The 25,084-nt window shown below is 38.8% G+C and overlaps 1 protein-coding gene across 1 annotated transcript in view; it reads left to right on the forward strand.

Annotated features, from left to right (window-relative positions):
• Positions 1–25,084, forward strand: part of LOC132395020 (adenylate cyclase type 1-like) — a 253,841-nt gene that overhangs the window by 139,307 nt on the left and 89,450 nt on the right. The window contains exons 5-6 of the mRNA XM_059971346.1: positions 3,277–3,435; positions 15,926–16,067. Coding sequence (XP_059827329.1) covers positions 3,277–3,435; positions 15,926–16,067 — 301 coding nt within the window. The remainder of the gene's footprint in view (positions 1–3,276; positions 3,436–15,925; positions 16,068–25,084) is intronic.

Below are 25,084 nucleotides of genomic sequence, written 5' to 3' on the forward strand. Positions count from 1 at the left end.
CTCTATTTTTCTAAGCTCCATGTACCTATCCAGGAGCCTCTTAAAAAACCCTACTGTATCTGCCTCCACCACAGTCGCTGGCAGCCCATTCCAAGCAGTCAGCACTCTCTGCATAAAAAAAACTTAACCCTGACATCCCCTCTGTACCTATGTCCAAGCACCTTAAAACTGTGCCCTCTCATGTTAGCCATTTCAGCCCTGGGAAAAAGCCTCTGACTATCCACACGATCAACAACTAAGAGTGGACCACCAGTCCCCCAATGTTCAGGGTTCAACTCAGGGTTAACAACCCTGACTGGTCAAAAAAACTTGTTACAGAAACAGCAATGAAGAATCCTTCTCTATCTGTGTGCGATAGTATAGGCCAAGAACAGACAGGGATGGAAGACCTTTATCGCTGCTCTAAGCACCATCTGCATAATGGGCAGTGAGTAAATAAGCATCACTTACACTTTGTCAATTTTCAATCTGTGTTTAGAGATTTTGGGCTTGGGAATTGCTGTGTGTCACATTGTAGTAACAATATATCCTCCATATTGAACAAGCAGAAATTCAGTGGACTTCTCAGACTATTACTTTGCTGGTTATTAAGCACGAAAATAGGTTGTGGTGTGAGTCATAACTGCGCCTGATTTCAACAAGACTATAATTGCATTATTTATAAAATATTTTATTGTTGACTGATTAAATCTATATAAGAAAAGAACAGGGACTTTACAGCAAAATAACTAGTATGTGCATTAATATTATTTTATAATTCCATTAAAATAGACATTCATTTCATCCTTGAGAATGAACTAATTTCATTATCTGTTTCATTTATCTTCTGGGTCGTTTTCAATAAATTGGAAGTATAGTCTGAAACATGCCCATGCTGTGCCCTGTTAATAATCATCCCTATGTAATCCTAAACTGAATAAGACATCTACCTAAATTCTACAGTTACTCTTATATACAAAGATAAAATGTTATTGGAAAAGGATATTCATTACATTTTTCCACCCAGAAATGAGCAGAGTCTTGAGTCAATTGCTGTTTTTCCAAAAGGCTAACAGCCCAACTCTAACACCTTGCTCTTATCTCACTAAAGCAAACCTTCCCTGAACCTAATCCCCTTATTTCAGGTGGTGATCAGTAATTCTATCAATATTTACTCTAATATCAAGCGCTAACCCTAAAATAACATTCAATTGCATAATAGTGAATCTGCAGCAGTGCCAATATAATTGTAGTGTTATTAATTTCATCATCATTGTAAGTCTTTTATTATCAACACATGCACTGAAAATACTACATTTATGCATGAATACATTTAAACCTCTGCCACTGTGTAGGCTGTGCTAACAGGTGATACAGCTACATTATTGAAAGTTCAGAGTAAATTTATTATCAAAGTGTGTATGCTATGTGTCACCATATACCGTACCACCCTGAGAATCATTTTCTTGTGGGCATTCACAGTAGAGCAAAGGATTACAATGGAATCATTGAAAAGCTAAATACAAATATTTAGCTATTGAGCAAAGGAAGACAATCTGTATAAATACAAATAATAATGAAAATAATAAATAACTCAGAAACAGAGGGGTTCAGTGTGGCAATACAGGACCAAAATTTATCAAAAATACATAATAAAAGCATCAAATTTAAGATGATAAATGCAGACTGCCTAGAAAAACCAGAAACAGTCTAAAACATTACAGGATCCTGCAGCAGTTTAATTCAATCTGATTACTTACGCAGGCACAATCAAACATCATTCATCAAAATCTAGATTTAAAATACAAACTTATATAAGACACCGTACCTTCCTATAAATATGAGCCTGATCCACTTTTAGATTCAAACTCTTACAAATGATACTACGACAAATCCATTATACCGATATGATGACCAATACTAATCATCCAGATATAATAATACTGTATAAGCAAACAAGAAGAACTTACTTAATAGACATAGTCATTCCAAGCACACATTAATATACAGAAATCAATAAGTAAAAAACACCAGAAATATGCTGAACCAAAAGAGGAAATTGAAAGACTATGGAACATAAAATGGGTAAATGTTGTTCCAGTGGTAATATCTACAACTGGTATCCCAAAGTCACTACACAGTAGAGTTAAACAATGAACCTTACACAGCAATATTTATGTCAATCTCTAGAAAGCCACAATACTAAACACAGAATAGTCTGAAAGTTCCTAGTACTTGGCTGTGACCATAACTTGGGTTTTCCAAGACTGAGTTGAGAAAAATAAATAAATAAATAGATAAATCATGCTTTGAACATGAGTTCCAAGTCCTTGAAGGTAAGTCCAAAGGTTGTGGAATCAGTTTAGTGTGATGGTGAGTGAAGTTATCCACACTGGTTCATTGTAAATTGTCCAATGATTAGGCTAGCATTAAACTGACGGCTGTTGTACAGCACAGCTTGAAGGGCCAGAAGGGCCTATTTTACACTGCGTCTTAATAAATAAATAGGAAATCATCTTAAATGTCAAGTTTGTTTTGCATTCAATGTAAGAAATTTTTCCTTCTGTTGTAATGCTCTGGTATCCCTTATGATGGAAATGACTGAGTGAAATGAAGTTATAAAATATCACAATCAATGGCAGAAATAAACTTTAGATGTGAATATATATGGAGTGTACTTTTTTGTGAAGATGCACATTTATTTTGTCAATGAAAGTATATATAAAATGGCCCCGAAAGGACCAAACCAAGCCTAATTTCATGCAGCCCATTACTCCTGCATTTTCTCTTACATAGACTAAGTGAAATAATCTGGCAGATGCACGGTCAGTTTCTATATGAAAATCTCTGTACACTGGCATGCTACTTCTTTTTCTTTACCTGATTTAGTTTTGACCCACTTGCATTCAGCCCCTTTCTTGGTTACCTCTTTTGACAAGCCATTTGCTTTGGTTTCTGCTGATACATTCCTATGGATTCATATTCTCATATAGTGAACGGTAATGAAGACAAGAGGATTTTTTTTTTCTTTTATTGCAAGTGTTGTTGATCAGCAATTATGCAATCTCTGCACATCTGGAAACAATGAGCAGAGATTACAGCTGGTAGTCGATAAGATCACACATGGCTAACACAAGTAAGTGAAAACAAATTTCTCTCCCATTGGGTTCTAGACCTGGTGAGTTCATAAATGTTGCTTGATACAAGGATTTTATGCATTTTTCATCTGTGCTGAGTATGCAGATTTGTGAATAACATATTGTCACCAAGTGACTAACAGTCTTGGGTCTATTTCAGGTCTGTGGCTGAAGCCACCGAAGTTGATCTTAACATGCGTGTGGGCCTGCACACAGGAAGAGTGTTGTGTGGGGTCCTTGGTCTCCGCAAGTGGCAGTATGATGTGTGGTCCAATGATGTAACCTTGGCTAATGTAATGGAAACCGGTGGTTTACCTGGGTAAGAGATATTTTTTATTTAAAACGTACAGCTTAAAGTCATAAATCCATTTAGGGTAAGTCACGCTGGTAGGTGTAAAGCTAAATCATTAGGATAAATGGTTAGTGAAATCCTTTAAGTGTTTTCTTGTTGCTTACAGTAATAAAGGTAGTGTGTGATGGCTGTTAGGAGACGATTTTTATTCATTCCAATGATATTGGGAAAAGCAGTTTCTTTCCTGTCATTTCATCCAGCTGCCTTCTGCATCCTTTTCCTTATTCCCTTTGCATCACTCTTAGTCTTCTGTTTTATTAATTGCTTTTTATTAATGCTACAGCAAATTAAAATCAGAATGCAGAGGCTTCCTTCTTTCAGTAAAGTTGCTAGCATGATTTAAATGCATAGAAGTTCATCAACACTGCATATGTTAACACTGTATCTGGTAACATATGCAAGTTTAATTGGTGGAGCAGTGGTGAAAGAGATCAGCAGCTTTACATTTCTGTGTATTAACATATGGGATGACTTGGTTTGGGCTCAGCACATAGATGCAAAGATGTTGGAGAGTAATGCCAGCAAATTTTACTCTGTCTCTGACCAGAGGTGAATTTTTGAAACAATAAATTCCCTTTATAAAAAGTGTGAGGAAGAAATCATATTTTCCCTTCCCTCTCCTCAGTAGAGTCCAGATACAAGTTCCATTGTTGAACTGTAGGACTTCTATGGTGTTGGAGTGCTCCAGAAACACAATTCAACATATGAATAGGTTTAAAAATGATTTCTTTGAGGATATTTTGGATTTTTACTCCAATTTTCTTATTATTAATGGAATATTTTAAAAACTGAGATTTTTTATGAATATTCAGCAAATCATGTTGCATTATCCATTAGATCAATGGTGGTAAGTAAGTCAGAGTCGTTTATCCATTTCGAGAATAAATTAACTTGGGGAACTAATTTTACAATTGTGTTTCCAGCACAAAAGAGGAAGTAGTTACTTGTGTTTATCCAAAAACAAATCCCCACCATATTAAGTTGCTTCTGGAAGTCCATGTAGCTACTAGATCTGCATATAGACAACAGTCATACACACTTTGTTATCCGTCTGCTTAAGAGCTTCTCTCGAAGCTACATTGTGCCTGAAATGTGCCCTTGTTTTCACAAATTCCTATTGACTCTTTTTCATCAACTTGTAATATTTGTCAAAATGTTCAGTCTGCTGGCTCCTGGTAATATTCGAAGAGTGTCACTAAAATAGATGTTCAGCTGATGCAACACACACAAAATGCTGGAGGAACTTCACAGGCCAGGAAGCATCTATGGAAAAGAGTAAACACTCATTGTTTCGGGCCGAGTCTGTTCATCAGGACTGGAGAAAAAAGATGAGAAGTCAGACTAAGAAGGTGGTGGGAGGGGAGGAAGAAGTACAAGGTAGGACGTGATAGGTGAAACCGGGAGGGGGGTTTGGGGTGAAGTAAAGAGCTGGGAAGTCGATTGGCAAAAGAGATAAAGGACTGGAGAAGGGGGAATCTGATAGGAGAAGTCTTCCATGGCTTTCTGTCCTCATCTATCTGATTCCCCCTTCTCCAGTCCTTTATCTCTTTTGCCAATCGACTTCCCAGCTCTTTACTTCACCCCTCCCCCCTCCCAGTGTCACCTATCACCTACTCTTTGTATTTCCTCCTCTTCTTCCCTCACCTTCTTACTCTGGTTCTTTTCTCTCCAGTCCTGATGAAGGGCCTCGACCCAAATCGTCGACTGTACTCTTTTCCATAGATGCTGCCTGGCCTGCTGAGTTCCTTCAGCATTTTGTGTGTATTGCTTGGATTTCCATTGTCTGCAGATTTTCTCTTCTTTGTTCATCTGATGTCTATGATTAACTAGTTTATCCCTTCTTTCTTTTTTTATAATATTTATTTATTTATTAAATTTTAGAAAATTACAAAGAATAAATGTGATGATAAATAGTGAGAAAAATAATATTAACCCCCCCCCCCCCAACCCTTATCTAAAGAAAGAAAAAAAAGAGAGAAAGATTGCCTGGATATCGGAGGATCCCCACATGCTCCATGGAGTTCAAAATAACTTTAATATTTATTTTTACTTTCCCCAATTACTTTATATTTTTATCTTCAAAGGACCTACGTATTTAATCCTATCTTTTGTAGGTATGGGAGCCACATTTTCAAAAATATATCATATTAATTTCTTAGCTTGTATGTAATTTTTTCGTGGAATACAACTATGTATTTCATTATTCCAATGATCTATAGTTAAATATAAATCAGATTTCTTGAAGCATTGAATAAAATTTTGCCATCCAGATGTGTAATTCCTGAACATAAGTGTGAACAAAGGGATAATGTTAATGTCCCGTATGCACCTTTCATATTATTACATCTTGTAAATATAAAATAAACATGCTGATCATTGAACTAAACACTGATAGTTGCAGTGCATGGAAAAAAATTGTACCATCCCCTTGACTTACCAATAAACTTATTAATTGATTTAAATAGTTTTGGAGTTAATGAAGGTGAATAATTTCCAAAAGTAGTGTAAGGATAGTTATGTGTGATTAACCTTTGCTTGTTTAGTATCCACTCAGTGGCCACTTTGTCAAGTACCTCCTGTACCTAATAAAATGGCCAATGAGTGTATGTCCATGGCCTTCTGCTGCTGTAGCCCATCCACTTCAAAGTTTGACATGTTATGTTTTCAGAAATGATCTTATGCACATCACTGTTGCAATGTGTGGTTATTTGAGTTACTGTCACCTTCCTGTCAGCTTGAATCAGTTGGGCCATTCTCTTTTGAGCCTTCTCATTAACAAGGCATTTCACCCACAGAACTACCACTCATTACATTTAAAAAAAAATACTTGCTCTATTCTCTATAAACTCTACTGACTGTCATGCGTGAAAATCGAGGAGATTAGCAGATTCTGAGATACTCAGACCTTCCCGTCTGTCACCACACTCAAAGTCACTTAGATCTCAGCTCTTCCCTATTCTGATATTTCATCTGAACAATTACTTAACCTCTTACAATATAGACAATGTATGTTGCCTTTGTCTACATGCTTTTATGCATTGAGTTGCTGTGACATGTTTGGCTGATTATACATTTGCATTAACAAGCTGGTGTACCAATGTACCAAATAGGTGGCCACTGAGTGTAATTTAGATAATTGTTCAATTTCATGCTGTCTGCTAATATTGTAGCAGACAGCCAATGAATGACATTGTTCAATGCCAGTTGGAAGAGAGCTAGTTTCAGTTTAATTTAACCTGTGCTGCTAAACCTAGATAGCTCAGATCTTGTTATGAGGGCACATGCTCAAAGGCTTTCAATAAGGGACGGTAACCTGGGATATGATGGGCTCCATATTCAAGAGTGTTGGGACAAGATGGATGAATCCTCTATATTCAGAGAGGTTTATGAATCCTCCAATTATATCCTTACACTAAAAGTTAGTCATAGAGATCAGTAATAGAAATATAATCCTTGGGGATTGTATTCGTTTGATAACCTTAAATATCAGACTCTGTGTACTATGGGGAGTAGCACTGACTTTCAGTTGCTGTCAGTTGGCTACACTTACCACAGCAGAGCTCAGCCTTCCAGGACACAGCAGCACAGAGCCCTAGAGCACTACAGAACCAAAACTGGCCCTTTGTCCCATCTAGACCATGCCAGATCATTCTTCTGCCTAGTCCCATTGACCTGCACTTAGGTTATAGCCTTCCATACACCTCCTATCTATATACTTTCTATTAAATGTTGAAATTGAAACCATAACTTCTGCTGGTAGCTTGTTCCTCACTTGCACCACCCATTGAGTGAAGAAGTTCCCCATCGATTCCTCTAATTCAACAAATTAGCATCCCACCCATCAGTCACGTCCTACACCACTGAGGTTACAGTATGTACAATCAACAAAAAGCACAGGAGCTATTCATCCAAATTGTTTCAAGCACAGTTATCAACTATCTTCTAATGTTTAAAAGAACAAGGCCAGCATATGCAGAGGAACACTGCCACCAGGAAGTACCCTTGTACTGTGTTTGGCTGTCCACATTTAGATAATGAATAATGAAAAATGATAAACGTTTATGTAGCTTAATGGAAATAATGGTAACAAGTTATTTTTGCATGCTAATTGATTTCATTATGTCTATGTGTCATAGGCATTTATTTATGAACAGTCACTAATATAGCATTGGGTACAATTCATGCAACCAGTCCACAGGAAGTGTCTGCTCAGTTTTGTGACTCAAAGGATAAACTTATTGAGATGAATCCTGAACAAATCTGTGCTGTATTATTAAATGCCACTATTTAATGTACCTGTATACTCAATTGCAACACCAAAATTGCTTTAACCATGTAATTGGGATGAAGCATCTATGTTCTACCACTAGATGGAGAAGCAATTCGTTACAACAGACTTGATTAAACTTATTTTCCTCAACAGAGTTTCCCTGAGATGGTTGGGTGTCTTAACTGGCAGAGAATGAGGACCACCATACAATTGAAAAAAGAGATAAATAAAGCACAGAGTTTTGATATTACTAGACAAAGAAGTCGTGCCACACTAAATAGGAAACTACCCAGAAGTGTCCCCTCAAGAATACAAAGACAAGGTCAGATATCATTAGTGACATCTTGCAGTCAGACACAATGAGCCATGTGAGAATTTGAATGCAGTGGCATTAGAGTTTAAGAATGATGAGGAATGGGTACTTAATAGTTAAAGATGCAGAACATTCAGATAAAATAGGAAAATAATGAGATTTCAAACAAGAAAAAATTTGCAGATGCTGGAAATCCAAGCAACACACTCAAAATGCTGGAGGAACTCAGCAGGTTAGGCGGCATCTATGGAAAAGGGTAAACAGTCAACAATTCGGGCCGAGACCCTTCATCAGGATTGGGGAGAAAGATGAGAAGGCAGAGTAAGAAGGTAGGGGGAGGGGAGAAAGAAATACAGGGTAGTAGCTGATAGGTGAAACTGGTGAGGGGAAGGAGGTGAAATAAAGAGTTGGGAAGTCAATTGATAAAATTGGTAAAATGCTGGAGAAGGGGAAATCTGATAGGAGAGGACAAAAGACCTTGGAAGAAAGGAAACAGGGAGGAGCACCAGAGGGAGGTGATGGGCAGGCAAGGACATAAGGTGAGAGGGGGAAAAGGAAATGGGGGGTGGTGAAGGAGAATGGGGCCATTACTAAAAGTTTGAGAAACCAATGTTCATGCCATCAGGTTGGAGGTTACCCAGATGGAATATAAGGTGTTGCTCCTCCAAGTGGGGGGGCAACACAGATTATGTTAGACATTACAATATTGGAAAAAAAGGGCATCCATTCTATGTGTGGGAGGAGGGGTTTGAAATTAGCAAGAAAAGATGATATTTGATTAAGAAGTGTTAAGAAGCCTCCCCTACCTGGTTCTATCTGCACACCATCTATCCCACATCCACTTCCTTGCATATCAGATTTCAACAGTTGTATTCTTTTGTGTCTTTACATATCTCTTTGCAGGCTGTCTCTCTTTCCACCCTGCCCTCCTCCACCCATCTGCATCAATCCCTTTTTTCCCCTCTTTTAGGTATGAACCTCTCACCCAAAATCATTATCTCTCAACTCTGCCTTTTCCCTTCCACAACCTGAGTCCATCTGTCCATCATTTCCCTCCTCCTAGCTCATACCTCACCCCTCCCTCTTAACTTTTCATTCTGGTTGTCCTTCCTCTATCCTCAGTCTTAATTCAGGCAAATTTAATGAAGTGATAAATATTCTTCTAGGAGAAAATGTTTTTCCTGTACACAGGCAATAGGAATGTATTTCTCACAGCCAGGATTCCTTGGATGATGAGAGAGATCAGGAATATAATGAAACAATTGAAAAGATGAAGAAGGATCTAGTGCCTTCCCAGTATATATGACAAATAAGCTCTCCTCGGGTTTCCAGTCGGGTATAAGCATTGGTTATAACCGATGGGAAGAAGATGGCAGATCTTTTCATCAAAGCATCAATTTTAATCGATATCTGTACCTGGCTGGACCCAAGAAGATTTTATTCAAAATGAGAAGATACTATTTGACACATGTCAGGTGAATTATGCAAGAGAGAACCTTCAAAATTCAACATGGAATGTAGTTAATATAAAAGGGAAAGAAAAAGTCTCTGCCTGTCATCCATAGCAGGGAGTTAGACATAGGATGGGATTCATTACAGATTTTAAATAAATGCGATAAATGTTTGGAGATCCAGGTTAGAATACATATGAAATATTTTGTCTCCAACAAAGTGAAGTCTGATACAAGGTAGATTCAAAGATAGTAGAAATAGTCAGGGGTCATAAAGTGTATGAAGTTAGCATTACTAGGGAGAAGGTTCTTGGGAAACTGAAAGGTCTTCTGGATATGTTATTCAGACCAGCTAGGGTACACCCCAGAGTTCTGAAACAGGTAGCTGAAGAGATTGTGGTGACATTAGGAATGATCTTTCAAGAATTACTAGATTCTGGAATGGTTCTGAAGACTGCAAAATTATAATTGTCACTCCACTTATCAAGAAGGGAGAGAGGCAGAAGAAGGAAATTATAGACCAGTTAGTCTGATCTCAGTGGTTGGGAAGATGCTGGCGTCCATTGTTAAGTATGTGGTTTTGGGGTACTTGGAGGCACCTGATAAATTAGGCAGTAGTCTGCATAATTTCCTCAAGGGAAAGTCTTGCCTGAGAAATCTTTTGGAATTCTTTGAAGAAATAACAAGCAGGATAGATAAAGGAGAATTGGTTTATGTTGTGTACTTGGATTTTCAGAAGGACTTTGACAAGTTGCCACCATGAAGCTGCTGATGGTATTATAGGAAAGATTATAGCATGGATAATGCAGTAGCTGATTGGCAGAAGGCAAAGAATGGGAATAAAGGGCACCTTTTCTGGTTGGCTGCCAGTAACTAGTGGAGTTCCACAAGGATCTGTATTGGGACTGATTCCTTTTATGTTATATGTCAACGATTTGGATAATGGAATTGATGACTTTGTTGTAAAGTTTGCAGATGATATGAAGAGAGGAGGAGGGGCAGGTAGTTTTAAGGAAGTAGAGAGGCTACAGCAGAACAGACACATTAGGAGAATGGGCAAAGAAATGACAGATGGAATACAGCATCAGGAATTGTCATACAATTATATGACCTATTGTCAGACAATAGGTCATGTGCATTGGTAGAAGAAATGACAAGGCTGACTATTTTCTAAATGAAGAGAAAATACAAAAATCTGAAGTACCTTATCCTCGAAAGGATGTACTGAAGCTGAAGAGAGTTTAAAGGAGGCTTGCAAAAATGGTTCCAGGATTAAATGGCTTGTCATACTAAGAGCATTTGATAACTCTGGGCCTGTATTCACTGGAATTCACAAGAATGACAGGTGACCTAATTCAAACCTATCCTTGATAGAGTGGATGTGGAGAGCAAGTTTCCTGTGGTGTTAGTGTTTAAAACCAAGAGACACAACTCAGAATAGAGGGATGTCCTTTTAGGATGAAGATGAAAAGGAATTTCTTTAGCCAGAGTGTGGTGATTCTGTGGAACCTTTAAGCCAAGTGTTTATGTATATTTAAGGCAGGGGTTGATGTATTCTTGATTAGTTAGAGCATGAAGGGATATGGGAGGGGAAGTCAGGAAACTGGGGGTGAAGGAAAAATGGATCAGTCATGATGAAATGGCGGCGTAGACGTAATGGGCCAAGTGACCTAATTTTGCTCCTATATCTTCTGTTGTTATGGTCTAAGCAATGGATGGGGCAAAAACTGAAAAGCAGCTTTTGACCTGCTGCAGATATGGAGTATGTGTGGTTCTCTATAAACCCAGCTCGACTTCATAGAATTACAATACAAACATACAGATAAGGAAAGATCGGCCTGTTTCTTACATCTATACAACTATACGAAATCCAGAATTCATTACTTCTGTAGAAAAACTAATAATTCATGTGAAGAAATTTTGAGTGATTTACGAGTGAATTTTATGGTTGATTATGGAGTATGCTATTAAATAGTAAGTAATAACTACAAGATTGAATAAATTATGCTAATTGGTGGAATATTTGACAAATTTTCATCACAAGAAAAAACAACAACCATATAATCTGTCCACCCACACATCCTTCAGGAAGAAAAAACATGGAGTCTCCTATGTTTGAAATGGATATGACTATGGTCGGTTTACCTAAAGATGCCTTATCCCCAAGTGTTAATTTGATCTCATCCACCATTGTCTCCCAGTTTTTTTATTTCTCTTTTTTGCACATTTAATGATTACCTGGACAGAAGGGACAGCCAATGACTTGTAATTGTGTATGTGTTGGTTGCATGCAGAAAAATGATGAATGTAAACGGAGGGAAGAATTTAAATGTGAAGTTTTACGATGGTCATATATCAAAGCATAATACAGAGACCAACACCTGCGGATAGCTACCACTTTAGATATGCCTCTTTCCATGTAGTCATCTCTGTGACATACTTGCACACAATTTGACATAACCTAACTAGAAGAAGCTGACTAAATAATGGCAGGGCAAGCTAATGGAATATTGAATCAATCTCCATGTGGTTTTAGTTATTTAGAGGTACAGTGCAGAATAAGTAAATAAGGAAGAAAATAAGTAAGCTGCCTATCTTCATTTGCACTTGTATTTAAGGTTGACACTCACCTTCAAGAAGGACGGTGCAGTTTTGGACTGGATGAAATTTAGATGTAGTACATCTGGTCCCTCACTTTTGTGTGTCACTGCTCTGCCCCTGGGCTCCAGCATGAATCCAACAGCTAACAGGGAGAGGGGATTTGCTGAATTCTATCCCATTTCTGATTTGTGTGTTTCTGTGTGCAGGTGCAGAAGTCAGAGGCACATGATTTGGCTAGGGATATTTAGCCATTGGTTCCCTATGGAATTCCCCATAAGCTTTCATCTCAGACAATGTCCTTATCAATCTTGTCTGTGCCTTTTCTAGTTCCTGTAGAAGGTATTCAGAATGCTCATTGTAATCTAGCAGTGAATTAATGTTTAAATATTTTCTGCATAACCTCTCATTTTATGTTTTGTGCTTTAGACAGTAAGGTCCACTACCCATGTACTTCTTTACCAATTGTGTCCTTTCTCTACATTTAGTATCTTAACATTTATTATGCATTGTTTGCTCAGAACGTGCATTGCTTCATTCCATACATCTGGATGTCTGCACCTTCATACTGTAGCACTGAAAGATTAAGGACACTGGAGGTTAGCACAGAATCCAGGGGTAGCTCCTAATCTTGCTGAGCTGAGCGGCCAGATAGAAAGTGCATCCGTTTTTCACCAGCTATTCATGGGGGTTGCTGAAGATCATTAAAAAGCAAACATTTTAAAACATAAATTTAATGAAAATTGATGTTACTATTCTTTTAAGTAGAATGTGTTTTAAAATAATATTTTAGTGTTTTCTAATTTTTAAAAAATCGTATTATTTACGGCATACTGTATCTCTGAAACCTCCCGCCCCTTTATCAATCTCTGGAGAGAAACTGTCAACATCTTTTATAAATCTACTGATTCCCATAACTGTCTTGACGATACCTCGTCCCACCTTATCTCCTGTAAAAATGCTATTCCCTTTTCTCAGTTTCTTTGCTTCTGCTGCATCTGTTAACAGGATGTGGCTTTCCATTCCAAAACACCAGAGATGTCCATGTCCACCTTCTTCAAAGAACAGAGTTTCCATTCCTCCACTATTGATGTTGTCCTCACCAGCATCTCCTCGATTTTCCGTACACCCACGCTTGCCCCATCTTCCCGCTGCCTGATGGGGATAAAGTCAACCTTGTCCTTACCTGCCAACCCATCAGTCCCTGAATCCAACATATTATCCTCCACAATTTCCACATCTCCAAAGGGATTCTACCACTAAACATATCTTTTCCTTCCCCACCTCCCCGCTCAACAACGATCACTCCCTCTGTGATCCCCTTGTCCATTAGTCCCTCCCCACTAATCTCCCTCCAGGTACTTATCTCTGCAGGTGGCCTAAGTGCTACACCTGCCCATACACTGCCTCCCTCACCTCCATTCAGGGCCCCAAACGGTCCTTCCAGGCTCGGGTAGTCTATTGTGTCTGGTGCTCCCGATGTGGCCTCCACTACAATGGTGAGACCCTTCATTATTTGGGTGACCGTTCTGTTGAACACCTCTGCATTATCCACTAAAAGTGTGACTTCCCGGTGGCCAAACATTTTAATTTTGATTCCCGCTCTTGTTCTGATTTGTCGGTCCATGGTTTCCTCTTGTGCCAAGATGAGGTCACTCTCAGGGTCAAGGAGCAATCCCTTATATTCCGTCTGGGTACACTCCAACCTAACGGCATGAATATCAACTTCCCCTTCTGGTTAACAAAACCATGCCCCCCCCACACCCGTCCTCTATTCCCCACTCTGACCTTTCAAGTCTTCTCACCTGCCTATCACTTCGCCCGACTCCCCTTCTCGTTCTATTTCTCTGATTGTCCACTCTCCTCTCCTATCAGATTATTTCTTCTCCAGCCCTTGACCTTTCCCACCCACCTGGCTTCACCTGTAACCTTCCAGCAATCCTGTTTTCCCTCCCCTCACCTTCCTATTGAGGCATCTTCCCCCTTTCTTATCGGTCCTAAAGAAAGGTGTTGGCCCACAATGTTGACTTTTTATTCTCTCCATAGATGCTGCCTGACCTGCTGAGTTTCTCCAACATTTTGTGTATGTTGCTTTGGATTTCCAGTATCTGGAGACTTTCTTGTGTTTATACTGTATTTTATTGTTTCTGAATACTTCTGCTCATCACTTAGAGAAGTGAAAAAGCCTTGCAGTTCCACAAATTGTCATGAAAGATCTGTGTAATTGTGGGCAGTGAATAAAAAGTTCTGGCTTCTGTAGGTCCAGAACACGTGGATCCATTATCTCAGCCCAAAGTTCGTCTGTGTCTTCAGTCACTATCTTAGACTTCTTGGACCTGCCGAATTTGTTGCTTCATTTATGCAGTCTTTGTTTCCCCTGCCGCAGTCTCCTTCATCTGCCTTCCACATCTCATCCTCCACATCCAGTTCTGTCTCTCTCCTGTTGAAACTGCTGTCTCCAGTCAAGGCTGGGATGGGGTTTAGGGAACTTGCTTAATTGGTGTACAGCAACCAACTCAGTAACCAAGGTGGGACTACAGGCCAGTGAATATGATGCTTGCCTTGATGGAGGAAGAGGAATCATGGACAGGTGGCCTGTGGGTCAGTGGTTTGGGGAGTAATGTAGGGAAATGGAGTACAGGGAACGGTGAATTCATTGTATGCCTTGAAAGTCACTGGATCAGGATTTAGGAAATTAGGTTTAGAAAAAGTGTGTGTGAGAGCTTGTCAGATGCCCTGCCAGTCACTGAGGTAGGGGACACAACCTGGTGAGTGTGGGAGTTCAGTAGCTGGACCAATGAGAGGATCAGTGGCTTCAGTCGGACCTATCAGGTACTGGAGGTGCAGAATGGGTATGTCAAAATAAAGGCAAGTAAGGGAATGAATTGTAGGGAAGTTCCCCAATCAGATGCTGCACAGTGATGGTTGTTCTGGGGATAACCCAAACTAATTTCACCCACATCATGCCAGATATGTAAGTATGACTCACTCAGGAATATGGCCAGCTGAATTTTAAAATGTGAAATGGCCTGGAAATGATGATAATTATGCCTTGGTCTGGGGTAAGTACATTTTCAATCAGGTGGTGCTGAAATAAGAGTCCTACTTGAGTTCTTTTCTGAACCATTTCATCTTATGTAAATCCCGATAGTTAATTTGTTTAATGTTGTGCAGTTGGATTCTTCCATTTCCTTGTGTTCTCCTGCAGATAATTACCAACTGCTTCATGAAGCAAGATACAGACTATCAGAAACTAAATACAATACCAGATTAGGATTATCGTTTTGTTAATGAAAGTAAGATAAATCTGCCCCCTATCAAAAGATTTTTAAAGCAACTTCAAAGTGGGTACTTAGCTGGAATAGCCATTTATTTTCCTGTGCAATTTATTTACTGATTATATATATGACTGTGATATATATTTACTTAATATTAATTCAAAGAATATTCCTGAGCTAAAGTAGTCATGAGTAATACACAAAAGTGAATGATATTCATCACCCTTGATCATGCTGACAATGAAGCTTCTAGCTGCTAGCAAAACTGCTTTTATCAACATTTCACATAAATGCCTACATTACCATAACTTTTCTGGAACACTGCTATTTTGATGTCAAGCCATTTTCAATATTTCTGGCAAAAAAGGAGAACCTTAAAAGGGGTTTGATGCCATTTTTAGCTATTTGCATTGGCTTGGGTTAAATGTCAACAGGGTCTGTGAGTCTCAGATGATTTAAGAGCAATAAATAGTGGCCTTCATAATTTGTGTTCATAAACAGTTTGGCTGCAGAGTTACCTTTGTTTATGTCTTCACTTTGGTTGTAGAAAGGTTCATATAACAAAGACCACCTTGGAGTGCCTGAATGGAGATTATGAAGTTGAAGCAGGATATGGGCATGAGAGAAACAGTTTCCTTAAAAAGCATAACATTGAAACCTTCTTCATTGTGCCCTCTCATCGAAGGAAAGTGAGTCAAAATAAATCTCTGGTTTCATTAATATTTACCTGCAGAAATAGTACATTGAAATGTCAAAATGCAACTGAGATTCTAGCCTCTGAATTATGCAAAATTTAAGTATTATGTTTCTGAACTTTAAAGCTTGATTCCTTTATGGGCCCATTCTGTGACTTTTGGCACAAAACAGATTCAAAGCCAGAGAGCACAAACACACTTCCCTCTTGGTATCTAGGAGAGAGCCAAGGTCTCATGAGACCAGAGCTTAGCAATAAGTTTCAGGCACCGAACAGGTGGTCTACTCCAAATCGCCAGTTTTAGGTTGATGGGGGAGTTGTGCAGCAGAGGACTGTGGGAAGTAATCCTCAACGATGCATTGTGGGAAATTTGGATGAGCTGGAAGCAAACCAGTGTTTTGTTTTTGAAGACCTAGAAACAACACTTCTACTTATTCAGGGTGCAGCAAAATATGAAGTTTCCAGGAGCAGTTTTTGAACAGCGATATATTTCCTCTAAAGGCCCTGTGTGGTGAGTTTTAAAAGCATGATTAAAACATGATTCTGTTCAACTTAATTAATCCTCCTGTTGGAAATGTGTTTAATATAAGGGCAAAAGAAAGAACATTAAGGTCTGTAAACTAAATTAATATAAAACACAGTAAATGCGATAATATAAAATGCAGAAAACTGCCTCTGAGAGACTATTGTAGTAGGAATACAATGCTGTTATATTTTTACAATTCAGGTTACATTAAAATGGCTTTTATTTATTGGTAAAGATGTGAAATGCTTCTTTCAAGAAGAATTAGTATTAAATTTGCATCATGTATTTTTATGCAGTTTTTATTGTTCATGGAAAGAGTGTTCAATTGGAATATTTTTCACTTGAGACATATATTTGGTGTGTGCATCAGACCTAGTATTGATGTGACTCTATGTAGTAATTTCACATATTAGCATTCATTGTTTGTGAATTTACTGTATCGTTACTTGATAGCTCCGTTCGGCAATTATGTTTTTGTTTTCCAGCTGCTCATAGATCATTTATTAATATAACTCAGGATTCAATTTATTCTGAAATTTTTAAGTTTCCAATTTAAAATTTGACAATGAGGTAAAGGAGGGTAGCAATAAATGTTCATTAATTGCACAATATGGAAGAGTACATTTCACATCTGTGCATTGCACTCAGGTTTTTTAAAAAATCATGCCACAACAACAGTGGAATTAATTTTTGAGGCTGAATGTGTGAAATGTTCAATGCCACTGACTAAGGATCAAATTTTTGGTAATATTGTAAAAAGGGGAATCTTTTTTAGAAATATCTGCAGCATAGGTTTGTTAACGCTGAATAATTTGGATGAAAACTCCTTAATAGTTTCAATTAACCACCCCAAGCCTGTAAGATTTGGGTAAGTGGGAAATGCCATTCATCTAGACTTCAGAAAACAGTGCACAGGGTTGTCCTTACTGTACACAAGAAGTAACATCTGTGGGGTCTCCTAAATCAAAATGTAATCTTGGTGGTTTTTCATAAGAAACCATACAGCTTACCGGTATCAATTTTCCTGCTATAGATTGTTTTCAAAAGTTGCACATCAGTGCATTCAGTTTTAAAAATTCATGCCACTACTAAAGTGGAATATATTTCTGAGACCGAATATGTTGTTATATGTTGAATGCAATGTGGCGCTGGTAAACCATGGTAACCAGTGACATTCTGTGGGCAACATGTAAAATTTCCAAATGTATGTACTTTGATCATTTTCTTTGAATTCTGGAGACACAGCTCATAAAGCTGGCATACAGCTCACCTTTATGTTACATTTTGTAACTCCAGGAATTAATCAAGAGGAATGCCAGAGAATGTTGGGGTAACTCGTGTCTAGTTTAGCGAGATGCATACAAATAACATGGTGGTGTGAAGACATATGTCATTCATGTACTTTTAGATATAACCCATAATGCATTATGTAAACAACAAGGAAACCTTAATCAAACAATATATTTACAATATTACTCAAAATGTTACTGAAATATTAAAGACACAACACTCCTCCCAGCTTAGCTATAAACTCCAATTCCATATAGAATGCATTATATATATATATATATATATATATATATATATATATATATATATATATACGGCACATACAGGAAGGTGAAAAAGTCTTAGGCACATGTAAAAAAAATTCTGTAAAGCAGTCTTTCAAAACTAATGAAATGAAAAGTTTCTAAATAACAAATTTACTATAAGGAACAGTAAACAGTAAAAAACTAAATCAAATCAATATTTAGTGTGTCATTTTTTTGCCTTTAAGTACACTAGCTGGTATGTTGTTTCAAACATCTTGGAGAACTTGCCATAGTTCTGTAGACTCCGGCTGTCTCGCTTGCTTCTGTCTCTCCAGGTAATCTGAGACAGCCTCAATGATGTTGAGATCAGGGCTCCGTGGAGGCCATAGCATCTGTTACAGAAATCCTTATTCTTCTTTTCACTAAAGGTAGTTCTTTGTGATCATGACAGTGTGTTTGGGGTCATTGTCCTGTCGCAGAAAGATACTTGGACCGACCGGTCAAACACCTCCCCAATGGTATTGTGTGATGGATGAGAATCTGCTTGTACTTCTCAGCATTGAGAATTCTGATAATTCTGACGAGATCACCAACTCCATTTGCAGAAATTCAGCCCCAAACCTGCAGAGAACCTCCTCTCTGGACTATAGAGGGATGTACTAGTGTTTCAATGGTTTCTGTGAATTCTGAGCTTATAGCAGTGCTGGACTTCCGATTTAGAAGTGACATCTGTTTGATGTACCTTTCGTTCTGCTGCACTCAGCTTCTGTAGCCAACCACTCTGTTTCTGGTCCTCAATCGGTGCCCATTTCTTAGTGCTTCTTCAGAAGAGTATGGACAGCACATTTTGAAACTTCTGCCTGCCACAAACTTTCTGTTTGGGAGAGACCTTGCCGATGTAGGGTGACTACCTTGTGTCTTGTTGCTATGCTCACTCTTGCTGTGGGGTAAGACTTGATGATTTGAAGGTTAAACTGCCACAAGAGCGACATCCTCACTTTTAGTTTGGTTGTCCTTCACCCAGTTTGATCCCTTCTACACCTGTTTCTGTTTCAGTTAATCAGTTTAGTTCATTCAACTCATTATCATCTTGTTTGTTATCGTGCACTGGGTTGTATATACCCCCCACCCTCCAAATGCCAGTCGTGCTGTGTGAGCTCTACAGCGCCATAGGTGACTTTCATACCAAACACCCCCATGGTATCTTCATTATTGCAGGCGATTTAAAACAATGCAAACCTAAAATCAATCCTGCCTAAAAAATTCCACCAACATGTTAATTTTGCTATCAGACGTGAAAATACACTGGGCCTAGTTATATGAACATACTAGGTGTTTATAATGCAGTCCCTTGACCCCACATTGGACTCTCAGAACACTTATCTGTAATGTTAATTCAAGCATACAAACCAATGAGCAAATGGGCCAAATCGGATGGTGAAATCCTGGCCTGAGGGTGCAATCTCTGCACTGCAGGACTGCTTTGATAATATGACCTGGAGAATATTCAGGGAGGCTGCTACCTATGGGAATCATTGAGGAATGTGTGGATTCTGTGACCAGCTACATAGAGAAGTGTACTGAGGATGTTACAATCATGAAACACATCTGAGTGAAGGTAAATCAGAAGCCATGGCTCACTGCAGAGGTCAGTGATGACTGAGGGATCATTATGCTGTCTTTAGATTGGGGGATGCAACAGCTCTCAGTGAAGCAAGAACTTCCCCACTCCATCAGAAAGGCAAAATGGGAGAATTCTCAGAGAATGTGCAGCCACTTCTATGATACCGGGGACAAGAGGCACACGCGGCAGGAGATTTGGAGGATTACAGACAAGCCTACTCTGCGCGTCAGTGTCCAGGATGCTTCACTCCCTGAGAGGCTGAATGTCTTCTGCACCTGGTTTGATGCTCAGAACAAAGCGCTGGTCAGGAATGTACCCCTCCCCAAGGAGTAGACACTCCATCTGGCTGAAGCTGAGGTGAGAAAGACCCTGGCCAGAGTCAACCCAAGAAAAGCTGCGGGGCCTGATAATATGCCAGGTTGAGCTGTAAAAATGATCCAAGATGGCGGTGCGACGCAGCTTGCAGCAGCCACTCCAGAGCTGATTATCTGTTGTTTGTGAAGCGGGGTGCCGTGTGCAATCATAATCAGATGAAAAATGGACGTGGGAGCACGGAGGAACATCTGAAAATCTCCAGGAAGACCTTCTTCATTGCTGCTGCTGCTGTGAGGTCCAGGTCTCTGCTGGGAAGAACAGGCCCCCAGTCCTCGGGGTTGCGTTGCTGCTTGCTGTTGGCGGGGCCGTCTTAATACACTCGGCAGAGGATGGTGCTTGGAGAAGCTGTGCCGGAGGGGATGGTCGGAGGCTCGGAGGTTCGACAGACTCGGAGTCCGCTGCGGCCAGGTCGCTTTCGTTGTGTGCTGCGTCTGCGAGGCTGAATCGGGCGGCACCTTGGAAGTCCATAGCGAAGGCATTCCCTTCTGCCGCCTGCGTGGGATGGCGAGTCAATCAGGACCCTGAGGATTTCTGGAAACTGTGTGGTGGTTTCTTTCAAACTTAGTCTTTTAACATTTTTGGACTATTTTTACTGTGCCCATGGTCTGTTTTTATCAATTATGCTATTGTTTGCATTTTGTAACTATATGTTGTAACTACGTGGTTTTGAGCAGGTCTTGTAGCTTTAGTTTTTGGTCTTGTTTGTCTGGTGGGATTGGAGCTCCTTTCCAGGGAACGCGCTAAGATGGTAGCGTGATGTTAATACGCAGCAGCCTCTCCGGACTCTGGACTTGGGATTGCCAAATGTTATGTGGATTTTCTGGTGAAGTCTGTTTTGTCATGTGTTTTTGTGATATCAGTCTGGAGGAACGTTGTCTCATTTTTTAACTACATCACATTTGTGGTTTCTAAATGACAATAAACTGAATCTGAAAGACTGCGAAGCCCATTCCAGTGCCAAAGAAGGTGACAGTAACCTGCCTAAATGCCTGTTGTCCGGTGGCATTAACATCAATCATAATGAAATGATTTGAGTGGCTGGTCATAGAGCATATTAAAGCCTCACCCCTGGCTGTGTTGGGTATGTTCCAGTTCACTTATTGCTCAGATAAATCAACAGATCATGCAATACCCTTTGCCTTCCACTCTGTCCTGTCCTACCTGAAAAATGGGGTCTCAGACTACTGATAAACTTCAGTTCAGCATTCAACACCATAATACACCAGAAACTAGTGGGGAAACTGTCCTCATGGGTCTCAACACCTCCCTCTGCAATTGGATATGGACTCTTTAACAGTAAGGCTACACTAAGCTCGTGTGGACAGGAATGTCTCTCGGCCCGTTACGCTGAGCATTGGCACTCTGCAAGGCTATGTGCTTAGACTGCTGACATATGGCTGTATTGCAGAACCTAGCTCAAACTGTGTCATCAAGTTTGTGGATGACACAACAGAGGTTGGCCTCATAGAGGACAATGACAAGATGGAGTGTAGAGAAGAAGTTGAACAGCTGGTGGATTAGTGTGAGATGAACAACCTAAGCCTGAACATGGAGAAGACAAAGGAAATCATTCTGGACTTCAGGAAGGTGCAGACAAACCATCACCATCTCCGTAGAGAGAGTTATGTGCACCAAGTTCCTGAGAGTTCAAGTCACAGATGGCCTCACCGGGTCCCTTAATAGCACCTCCCTGAACAAGACATTTGAGACAAGCAAGGCTCCCTCACTTTGTAACTGTGTTTTACGGGAGCACAATTGAGCCCTTGGAATTATTATGGATCCCATCCATCCATCCAGCATCCTCTTTGACTTTCAACCATCAAGCAGGAGGCTACGACGTATAAAAACAGGACCGGTCAGGATGGGAAACAGTTTCTTCCTTCAATCCATCAGTCTTCTTGAAACCCTATGACATCATATTTGAAGTATCACCAGCAGATTGTTCTGTACCTTACAATATTTAACATTAACACACTTAGTTATTTATCTGTAAGTCATCTCTAGATTTTATTGTTACCTTCATAGGTTATCATGTGTAATGTGTGTTATGTGTACTACTGGTGTGCGTTATGTGTACACTGCTTTACACCCTGACTCGGAGAAACATCTCATTTCTATATACATCATATGGTTATTTACATGTATATAGTTAAATAACAATAAAATTGATTTGACTTGACTTGACTAGATGCCTAGTACAAAGCAATCAACTTTTTATTTGAAAAGTGGTCTATCACTTAATATGTTACTTTCTTTAAAGAAATACAAAAATAATTCTCTGTAATGTTCAATATTTTGGAAAATCAGTGTTCGGAAATCTAAAATTCTCTGTGTTCTACTGACACACTAATGCAGAAGACAAAAAATAAACATCTAAAACAAACCTTATAAAAAACTAGAGTACCTAAGGTTTTTTGCATAGTTCTGTATATATGTACATACATTACATACAGTAGATAATGCAACTACTATTCAGTAGTGCTAATAATTGGAAAAGCACCTTCAGCTCGGCTCTAATCTCTGGAAATCTTTCTTAAACATCTCTGCCTTTCTCTCTGCATCACTTAAAAATAAAATTCCCCTTCAAGCATACACCCTTGACCAATGTGTCATAGAGATCTGTTTCTCAAGACTCAGTATAAATCTCTGATTTAGAAAGCTTTTATCCGTGCCTTGGGATTTTTACCAAATTAAAGGCACTGTACAAATGTAAACTGTTCATCTGTTTCTTTTCCCAAATAAGTGGCTTCCTTAATGTTAAGACACCACTGATTGGAGCACCATCACCTAGTGTTACTGCTATTATTTTCTGAAGTGAAAAGTTGATTGCCACTTAAATATTCAGATACTATATCGAGGGTTAAGTAAATTGACAGGTTTCCAATAAGACAAACAATTTGGAAATCAATGAGTTTATAAATGTTCAAGGATGTAATTAGAGCAGTGTTTTTTTTTTATTATTTCAATAACTCTGCACAGAATATCAGTGATAAACTTCAGACACTTCTTTGATAAATGATCTCTAAATTCCACTCCTGTATACAGAGAGAGTAAGGTATCACATATGTTCACAGTTCTCAATAAAAAATAAGGAAAACCTGCAGTATTTGAATTTTATTGAATTATGCAAAATAGATCTGAGGGTTGTTAATTCTTTTTAAATCGTTTCATCCATATAGCTGAAAACTAATTGGCTTTACCATAGGGAAAAATGTTGAACTTGTATCTGGTGCTGAAATAAGTTCAAAGTAAATTTATTATCAAAGTACTTATAGGTCACCATGTTCAACCGTGAGATTCATTTTCCTGCAGTCATTCACAATAAACACAAAGAAGCACAGTAGAATCAATTAAGATAAAACTACACACAAAGGTTAATAAACAACCAAGGTGCAAAAGACAACAAATTGTGCAAGTATAAAAAGAAAAACAAAATAATAATAATAGATGAGTAATAAATAATATTGAGAACAGGTGTTATGGAGTCCTTGAAAGTGAGCCCATAAGTTGTAAAATCAGTTGACACCTCAGTGTTTGGTAATATAGAACTAATGGAGTATCAAAGAGAGAAATGTAATGTTGATTTTAAATTTACATGCTTTTTACTCAGTAAAATAATTTATTCTCTTGAAAAGGGAGAGGAGAATGGGATCGATGTGTTTAGATTTTTAAGAAGATGATAAACCTGAATTCAGAATTATCTGATAGCTGCAGAATTCAATTCAAAGTTATAAATTTTAAAATAAGTTAGAATACTTAGGTAACTTTTATTTTCAATAAGATAATTGTAGAATATAATATTGATGGGCATAATATATTTTAATCAGAGCTTGAATTCACTTTTGGAATAGTTTTTAGATCATTTCTTTATGGACCAAATTAATCAATCAGAAGTTTGGAAAAGTGGATATATTGTCCAATAGTCTACTCCTGTCCAAAAATGGTGTCACTGTACTCTGTATTTGAGTTTTGGAAGTTCTTTTTCTTAAAAATCAGTATGTGAACATCCAAAACTCAAATACAGAGTACAGTGACATTATTTTTGGGACAGGAGTATATTGGACAATATATCCACTTTGGCCCATCGAGTCCATGCTGAAACCATTGAAACAGCCTACTTCTATTGACCTTCACCGGGTCCTTAGCCCTCCATACTCCTACCATCCATGTATCTATCCAAAGTTCTCTTAACTGTTGCAATTGTGCTCGCATGCACAGCTTGTACTGGCAACTCATTCCACACACTCACGATCCTCTGCATGAAGAAGTTACCCCTCATCTCGCCATTAAACTTTTCACATTTTACCCTTAACCCATGACCCCTGGTTATAGTCCCACACAACTTCAGTGGTAAAAGTCCGATTACATTAATACTATCTATACCCTCATAATTTTATATACCTCTATCAAATCTCCTCTCAATCTTTTATGTTCTAAAGAATACATTCCTAACCTAGTCAATCTTTCCTTATAACTCAGACCCGGAAACATCCTTGTAAATTTTCTCTGTACTCTTTCAACCTTGTTTACATCCTTCCTGTGGGTAGGTGATCAAAACATGATACTCCAAATTATGTCTCACTAATGTCTTATACAGCTTCAACATAATATCCCATCTCATATACACAGTACTTTGATTTATGAAGGCCAATGTGCCAAAAGCTTTCTTTGCAACCACTTTCAATGAACTGTAGACCTGGATTCTGAGATCCCTTTGTCCTACCACACTCCTCAGTGCCCTACCTTTCACTGTGTAAGACCTACCTTGGTTGGCCCTACCGAAGTGCAAGCCTTGAACTTGTCTAACATTAAATTCTGTCTACCATTTTTCAGCTCATTTTCCCAGCTGATGCAGGTCCCTCTGCAAACCATTATTGCCTTCCTTGCTGTCCACTACACCCCCAATCTTGGTATCATCCACAGATTTGCTGATGCAGTTGACTACATTATCA

This window comes from Hypanus sabinus, chromosome 6 (genome assembly GCF_030144855.1).
Source record: "Hypanus sabinus isolate sHypSab1 chromosome 6, sHypSab1.hap1, whole genome shotgun sequence".
In the NCBI taxonomy this organism is placed as follows: Eukaryota; Metazoa; Chordata; class Chondrichthyes; order Myliobatiformes; family Dasyatidae; genus Hypanus; species Hypanus sabinus.